This window comes from Bos mutus, chromosome 19 (genome assembly GCF_027580195.1).
Source record: "Bos mutus isolate GX-2022 chromosome 19, NWIPB_WYAK_1.1, whole genome shotgun sequence".
NCBI classification, from domain to species: Eukaryota; Metazoa; Chordata; class Mammalia; order Artiodactyla; family Bovidae; genus Bos; species Bos mutus.
Genome location: NC_091635.1, coordinates 31,578,345 through 31,586,925, shown reverse-complemented (window position 1 = coordinate 31,586,925; position 8,581 = coordinate 31,578,345). Strand labels below are relative to the sequence as shown.

The following is an 8,581-nucleotide window of genomic DNA, read 5'->3' as shown; positions in this document are numbered from 1 at the left end:
CTGTCCATGGGATTATCCAGGCAAGAATACTGGAGTGGATTGCCACGCCCTCCTCTGGGGGATCTTCCCAACCCAAGATCTTTGTCTTTTATGTTTCCTGCATTAGCAGGCAAGTGTTTTTTGTTTTTTTTTTTAAACTACTAGCTCCACCTGGGAAGCCCTTCCTTTTTGCTATAGTTGGTGGAAATGTCTCCTAGACTTCCTTGGTGACAAATGACACTCAGATGTGTGTCCTTCATGGGGAGGTGACAGGTTGTCAGGTCACCATTCCATGGATGGTTAACTCTATCCTACCTGTACTAAGCAGGTCTCTTTTGGTTGTATGGGTGACAGAAACTCAACTCAAATGTGTTTATACAAGAAAGGACATTTATTGAATCACAGGGTTGCAGTGAGGGCAAAAGTGAGTTTAGGCTGCAGAAGTGGTGGATGCTGGGACAAGAGTCCTGTCTGGACTCTGCTCCCTGTTCAAGGACGCTTATTCTCTCAGATGGGCTGTATCTATGAGATTCCAAGCAGTCTCAGGCCCCACACCTGAAGGCTTCCTGTGAGAAGCTGAGCCTCGCCACTTAGTTTCAGTTCAAGATACACGGTTTGGGGCGTGAACAAACCCTCTCATCTGGAGGGCAGGGCCCTGAGACCGGCAGACCGCCTAAAACCCATGGGGGAAGGAGTTCCCTCAAAGGTGTTACTGTGCCCAGAAGGGAAGGGGGGTGGTGCGCCCTCTCGCGCCCTCTCTACCCTGTCCCACCAGTGGTCCTCATCACAGTTGTCACCAATCCCTCCAGGCCCATCTGCCGCTTCTGCCTCAAGATTGGCCTCAAGACTGAGCCAGTTTGCAAGGTTAAGACCAGAGTATTTCCAGGAGAGTGATGACATCACAGAACTGAGGTTCCAGAAGGCGGGGGTGACTGAGGGCTCCCATCTTCTTTGGAACATGGAGAGCAGTAAGCTGGGCGGGGCTAAAGGATAGTCCATGAGGAAGAGGAGGTTCCCACTCAAAAGGCTTTGTTCTATAGATTCTCACGGAAAGCCCTGGGCAGGCTGGGACCTGGGGTCAGCGAGGGATAGGAGAGAGGTAAGCTTCGGGAGTGGGGGTTGGGGTGTACCTGCCCGAACCACTGTCTTCCCTGGAGAACCCCAAGAGGGGCTTTCAGGGGCAGAGATGGAGCTCCCTGCTTTCCAAAGCTCAGTGATATCTGTCTCTGAAGGATCCTACTGAGTCAGGGCCAAGTAAGGCTGTATGAGACACACTTATACCAAAAAAATAGCCATTGTTTGTTTGAAATTCTAACATAATGGGACATGCTGTGATTTTATTTACTAAATCTGGCAACTGTAGGGTGGGAGAGAGAAGCAAAAGAATGGTCCCAAGCTCAGGCTGCTAAGGAGTGAGTATCAGGAGACAGAATAAAACATTCGTGAGGAGACAGACTGTCAGGGTAGCCATCTTGTCCAAGAAACTGCCAGACTCATGAAGCCAGTGGATGGAGGAACCTTCAGGAACATACACCTAGTTAAGGAAACCCACACACATACACGAGGCTTCCTAGGTGGTGTAGTGGTCAAGAATCCGCCTGCCAATGCAGGAGACATGGGTTCTATTCCTGAGTCAGGAAGAGCCCCTGGAGGAGAAAAGGACAAGCCACTCCAGTATTCTTGCCTGGGAAACCCCATGGATGAAGGAGCCTGATGGGCTAAGTCCATGGGGTTGCAAAGAGTTGAACACGACTTAGGGTCTAAATAAGACAGCAGCAGTATGATCACAGGGCAAGACGTTTTCCCTTCCTCCTCTCCATTTCCAGCAAAGGGACATGTATCCATTCTCCCCCAGATTCCCCTCTTGTCCAGATTACATTGAGCAGAGTTCCCTGTGCTATACAGTAGGTCTTTGATGGTTATCCATTTTAAATATAGCAGTGTGTATGTATGTATATATATGTTCATCTCATCTTCCCTAATTATCCCTTTCCGCATCCCATCCCCATCCTTCCCCCCTGGTAACCATAAGTTCTTTCTTTAAGTCTGTGAATCTGTATCTGTTTTGTAAATAAGTTCATTTTTATCATTTCTTTTTAGATTCTGCATATAACGGGTATCATAAGATACTTCTCCTTCTCTGACTTACTTCACTCAATGTGACTGAAGTCAAAATGCTGTCTTGTTTCTCCACTGTTTTTCAACTGTTTTTCTCATGCAACTAAGATGCAATCTGTGGGGAGACACGTTAGGACCATGAACATACTCAGTTCTTCACTAAGCTTCCCACTCCCTCTGATTTAGCACCCACTGTTGATTCTTTCTTGCTCAGATCAATCTATGATGGTTTCAGGATGGTGATTTTTCAACTTCATGCCTACCTCCACATTTATCAGTCAGCATTTTCTTGTCAGAAAGAGCCCCCGCCCCTTGATCCCCATTATGAACCTATTTGTCTATCTATTACTGTTATGAACTCATGGATTCCTATCTCACTCAATGGGTTATCATCATTTGATAGAGTGAAAGTTATCACAGATAATAATTATCATTTATTTTGATGGCCAAATTGTTCTAGATTATCATGGAATCCGTTATTCATTGGTTTCACAGATATGATACCAAAGCACATGCAACAAAAGAAAAAAATACATAAATCAGTCTTCATCAAAATTTAAGACTTTTGTGTTTCCAAGAAACACTGTCAAGAGAGTGAAAAGTGACCCATAGAATGTGAGGAAATATTTGCAAATTACATATCTGATAAGGTTCAGAATATATAAAGAACACTTACCACTCAATAATGAAAAGACAAAAAACCCAACTGAAAAAGTAGGCAAAGGATATGAAAAGACATTTTGCCAAAGTCATACAAATGGCCAATGAGCATGTGAAAAGACAATCAACATTATTAGCCATCAAGCAAATGCAAATCAAAACCACAATGTGATACCACTTCACACCCATTAGGATAGCTTTGCTCAAAAAGACAGTTAATAACTGTATTGGTGAGGATGTGGAGAAGCTGGAATCTTCATACATGGTTAATTGGAATGTAAATTGGTACAGCCACTTTGGAAGTTTAGCAATTCCTCAAAAGTTTACACTTTAAGTCACCATGTGACCCACTGTTTGATATATATCCATAGGAATGTAAATATTTGTCCACACAAAAACTTGTACATGAATGTTCACAGGAGCATTATTCCTAACAACTGAAAAATAGAAACAACTCAAATGTCCACAAACTGATGAATACATAAACAAATTGTGATATATCCATACAATGTAATATTATTCAGCCATGGTTTAGTCACTCAGTCATGCCCAACTCTTGTGACCCCATGGACTGACGGTAGCCCTGCCAGGCTCCTCCATCCACAGGATTCTCCAGGCAAGAATACTGGAGTGGGCCTCCATTTCCTTCTCCAGGGTATTCAGCCATGAAAAAGGAATAAATACTGGTACATGCTATGACATGGATGAACCTTGAAAACATTATGTTAAGTGAAAGATGTCAAATGCAAAAGACCAGATATCGTATGACTTCATATATATGAAATGCTCAGAACAGGCAAATCTATAGAAATAAAAAGATTGCATGCATGCATGCTAAGTCACTTCAGTTGTGTCCCACTCTTTGAGACCCTCTGGACTGTAGCCCATCAGGCTCCTCTGTCCATGGGATTCTCCAGGCAAAGAGTATTGGAGTGCGTTGCCATGCCCTCCTCCAGGGGATCTTCCCCACCCAGGGATCGAACTTGCATCTTTTATGTCTCCTGCATTGGCAGGCAGATTCTTTACCACTAGCTCCACCTGGGAAGCCCAGAAAGTAGGTTAGTGGTTGCCAGAGTCTGGAGGGAAGTGGAACAGGGAGTCACAACTAATGGATATGAGGTTTCTTTTTGGGTCGATGAAAACAGTATAAAGTTGACTGTGGTGATAGTCACACAGAACTGCATTCTGAAAATGATTTTCTGCGATCTGAAAATGATTGAATTACACACTTTGACTGAATTAAGTGTATAGTGTATGAATTATATATTGTCAATTATATCTCAGTAAAGTTGTTACCTCAAAAATGTTATTCCAGATTTGGCTAGTGGGTACCCCTTTAGGCCAGCTCACATGTCTATTTGACATGCCCCAGCTCTGTTAATTTTAAATTGGGAATAAAAAACCAAACAGGAGACCAAAAAAAAAAAAAGTGTTTATAGAATAATACATGAAAGGAAAGAGAAATAGCCAGGAGGGGAGCAGTGAGTGAGTGAGGACATTTGGCTGCCCTCTCCAGATTCCCCAGGAGAAGACCAGCAGGCAGTCTGGGAGACTCCAGGACCCACAGGCCCTCCACCTCTCACCCTCCACCGTGCCTCCTCCCCTCCAAGGATGACAAGCCCACTGCTCATCTCGTTGGCCAGCTGCCTCGTTGCTGTGAATCAAGCCAGCCTCATTGGCCGCTGTGACTTGGCCAAGGTGCTGCACCAGGAGGACTTGGATGGGTTTGAGGGCTACTCCCTGACTGACTGTGAGTGACATTTTCTCACTCCCTCCTCCTTCCTCCTCCCATGGTCGTGCCCTCAGTGGCCATCTTTCTTTCTTCTCTTATTTGTTTTTTCAAAGTCAAGTGAACAAAGCAGCCCTTTTCAAGAAGTCTTTCCCAACATTCCATATTTGTTCAACCATTATTAACTGAGCACTTACTATGTCCCAGGAATGATTTTAGGTGCTGGGGGTGCAGACTTCAACATAGCTCCTTTTCTTACAGTATTCACATCCTAGGGGAAGAGGCAGCAAGAAACATACACACAGATACATGAAGTGCTTCCTGGTGGTGATAATGTTATGCAGAAGAATAAGTCAGGGGGGTGATGGGTGACACTGTTGTAGAAGGGGAAGTCAAGGAAGGCCTCTCTGAGGAGGTGACTTTGAGAAGTGCTGAATAGAAAAAAGGATCCAGTCCCCCAAACATCTGGAGGAAGAGCATTCCAGGCAGAGTGAACAGCCTGTGCAAAGGCTCTATCCCGCTCCTCAATAGAGATAGCTCCTTTTGGCCCAGAATTTGTGTATATCTGCCTTACAACACTCTCTCCTTTTATTTTGCCTTGTGGGTTTTTTAGGTCCATAGTTTCATTCTTACTCTATAGGCTCCTTGAAGGCAGTATCTGCATTTGACCCAGCTAAATGTCCCTCTCTGAGCTTTGCACAGTTTCTGGCACACAGCAGGTGATCATTAAGTGCAGAAAGGATGGATGGACAGATGGATGCATGAGTGGTTGTACTGATGGGTGGCTGGCTGAACGGACTGAAAAATGAGAGGAGAAGCTGATGGATGTTTCTGGCCTGCCAGCCCCATCTAGCCTCTCAGTCCTTGCTCCTTTCTTCCGATTCCTCATCCCTTTCTCCTCCATCTTCCTTCTCCCTCAGCTTGGCCACCCCCTCTGAAAACCCTCTTCTCCCTGTTCTAAGGGCTGTGCCTGGCTTTCGTAGAGAGTGATTTCAACATAACAAAGGTAAATGAAAACACAGATGGCAGCTTTGACTATGGCATCTTCCAGATCAACAGCCACTACTGGTGCAACGATTACCAGAGTCACACGGAAAACAATTGCCAAGTGGACTGTCAAGGTCTGGCAAGGGCCCCAGGGTGGGAGAGGTGAGAGAGATGACCAGCCTCTACTCACGGGACTTCCCTTCCCATGCACAGCCTGGGAATGCCCCCAGAGGGATGGCTCAAGGAATCAGGGAATTCCTTTACTGAGCAGGGGGTTAGACTGTGTCCCTGGATACCCACAGGAGGTTCTGCAGGGTGCTCTCAGGATGCAGAAAGGCTCTGCACATTCAGTAGAGCAGAGCAGTGCAGCAGCCAACATTTATTGAGTGTATTACATACTCAGTACTTTGCACACATGGCTCATTTTACCCAACTTGCTATGTGATAGAGACTAATATGATCCCCACTTTACAGATGAGCAAACTGAGGCTCATAGAACCAGTGCCAGATGCCACACTAATGGCCCTGAAGGCTCAGCTCTTGCCAGCAAATAGTGCTGTCTTTGCCTAATGGTCTGACCAAAGGTCAAGTGCAAAGTCCCCACCTCAGGGCTAGTCCAGAAGATTCCACAGGTCCATGACTCTGTGATGAGGAGGAGACCTCATCTCCTCCTTTGAACTCTGATGAATGGCCCTCGGCTCTTCACCTGAAGAGCCTCGCTCCCTAGGCAGGAGTTCACTTTGGTCTCTGCAGCCTGTTTTGCCTTTTTCTTTCCCTAGAAACCTCCACACTTGGGGTGAACCACCATCCACTAGAGAGTATGGCAGTAACACTCAAATATCTGTCCTCCTGACCCTCCTGCCCCTACTCCCCCGCCACCCCCAACCTCCACCAGCCATTGTATGGATGTCCAGATGGGCCTCTGAGAGGGAGGCCATGCCTCGACTGGAAGTTCTCAGCCTCTGGGTGGGAGGTGCCTCGCAGGGAGAGCCAGTCTTTGGGACTGTCCCTGGCACTTTCATGGGTATTCTCTTTCTCCCTTTCTTTCAGAACTGCTGAGCCCCAATCTTCTCGCAATTATCAACTGTGCAAAAAAGATTGTGTCCGGAGCTGGGGGCATGAAGAACTGGTGAGGAGGTCACTTTGGGACGAAGTTAGTGGGCAGAGCCTTAAGAAAGATGTGGTGACAGAGAAAGGGACAGTAGGTCAGGACTTTCTCTACAGTCTAGAAAAATGGGGGCTGCGGCAGGAACTCTGTCTTAGTAGCAGCTGGGATCTATCTAGCTCTTTCTCTGATGCTATATTCAGCAAAACTCTTTTGGTTGCAGTAACAGAATGACTTTAGCTAGCCGGGAGTAGGGTGTGTGTGGGGGGAGGGGTGGATTTATGCTGAGAGGACAAGGTGTCTTGCTGGGCCCACACGAGGGGTGCAGTTAGGCCTCAGGAAAGGGATGGAAGCAGGGCTGGGGACTTTCCCTGGCAGGTTTCTGCTTTTCTTGGTGCCTTGGCCTCACTACTCCCTCTGCAGACCAGCTTTCTCTAATCCACAGTCCACCAGACAGACTATGTCTGCCCTGAATCTATGGGCTAATGTCCTAAATGACCATAGAGACCCGTGAGGCTCAGTCCTAATCCAGACAGAGGGTCTGTTAGGTTCAACTTGGACCTGGTGACCCGCCTCCATTCAGCTGTCGGGATGGAAGCAATTAAGCAACATAAACATGGCTCCCATGGGACCCTCTCTCCATAACTGGCAGCAACATTTCTATAAAAAAGAGAGTTGTTCATCAGCTGGATGAGTGTTGCAGATCCAGCTTAACTATGGTGGATGTTGAGTTGATTATTTAACATTTCTAAGCCTCAAACTGCATATATAAACAATGTAAATGGCTGCCTCTACCGGAAACTGAAAACAGGAGTTAAGTGCCTTGCATGCTCCAAAGTGAAGTGAAGTGTTAGTCATGTCCAAGTCTTTGCAACCCCACACACTGTAGCCCGCCAGGCTGCTCTGTCCATGGAATTCTCCAAGCAAGAATACTAGAGTGGTTTGCCATTCGCTTCTCCAGGGGATCCTCCCTACCCAGGGATTGAACCTGGGTCTCCTGCATTGCAGGCAGATTCCTCATCATCTGAGCCACCAGGGAAGCCTGAATGCTCCAAAAACACCATGCAAAATAAGGGGCACTGGGGCTTCCCTCGTGGTCCAGTGGCTAAGACTCCACACTCCCAAAGCAGGGGGCCCAGGTTCAATCCCTTGTCAGGGAACTATATCCCACATGTCACAACTAAGACCCGGCAGAGCCAAATAAATATTTTTTTTTTAATGAATGCACATAGCAACTTTATCAAAAGAAGAGAGAGAGAGAGAGAGGAGGGGGCATTGATGACTGTTAGGGCTGACCCTTTCTGAAGGGAAAGTCAATAGTTACACCTGGGATTTTTTTTTTTTTTTTTAGTAACTCTCAGCCCTACAAAAAAGTGCTCTCCCCCTTCAGAAGGAGGTGAGGATTTGAAAATGTGGAAGTATACTAAGTAGGGGGAAAGAGCAAACACTATGGATGACAGAAATTAAAGGAAGAATCAGAGGGGCCACAGGAGGACCCAGTAGAGAGCTGGGAATGAAGGGGTTTCTGGGCGTTGCTCTGTATGGAAAACTCACGTAACGCTGGGTCAGGTGTTAAGAAGCAGCTGCTAAGTAGAGAGCAAGAACCACTCTTCTTTCTCTTCATAGGGTAAAATGGAGGTTGCACTGTGCTGGCCGGCCCCTCTCCTACTGGATGACAGGCTGTCACCTGGCATGAGGCAGGGAGCAGGCCTGTGGTGGAGTCATTCCAGAACTCCTCTCCTCACTCAGGAATTCTTCAATTCTTCTTCCTCTTGCCTCCACTTCATGTTATTTTCTTCCCTTCCCATTTACAAATAAAACTGACCAGAGCCCCAGGAATAAATGGTTTTCTAGGGCTTCCTCCTTGTTCCCATCCAGGCCCAGGTCCCTGGTTCCTGACTGTCATTTGCAAACCAAGAAGACCACGATGAAAGAAGCTTCTCTATTTTTTTTTTTTTGGAATTATTAAACCATTCCTTGTGCAAAAGAATGTGTTAATTTAT

At 46.3% G+C, this 8,581-nt stretch overlaps 1 protein-coding gene across 1 annotated transcript; it reads left to right on the top strand.

The window, feature by feature from the left end:
* Positions 1–4,159: 4,159 nt before the first annotated feature.
* On the top strand, positions 4,160–8,274 carry LYZL6 (lysozyme like 6). Its single transcript, XM_005905956.3, has 4 exons — positions 4,160–4,507; positions 5,449–5,607; positions 6,524–6,602; positions 8,205–8,274. The coding sequence occupies exons 1-4, from the start codon at positions 4,369–4,371 to the stop codon at positions 8,272–8,274; spliced, it is 447 nt and encodes a 148-aa protein (XP_005906018.1). The 5' UTR covers positions 4,160–4,368.
* The last annotated feature ends 307 nt before the right edge of the window (positions 8,275–8,581 follow it).

Excerpts from the sequence above, each read along its gene's own strand:
- LYZL6 (XM_005905956.3), top strand. The coding sequence starts at position 4,369 with ATGACAAGCCCACTGCTCATCTCGTTGGCCAGCTGCCTCGTTGCTGTG. Across the intron at positions 4,508-5,448 it reads GGGCTACTCCCTGACTGACT|GGCTGTGCCTGGCTTTCGTA; the intron begins GTGAGTGACATT and ends CCCTGTTCTAAG. Across the intron at positions 6,603-8,204 it reads GCTGGGGGCATGAAGAACTG|GGTAAAATGGAGGTTGCACT; the intron begins GTGAGGAGGTCA and ends TTCTCTTCATAG.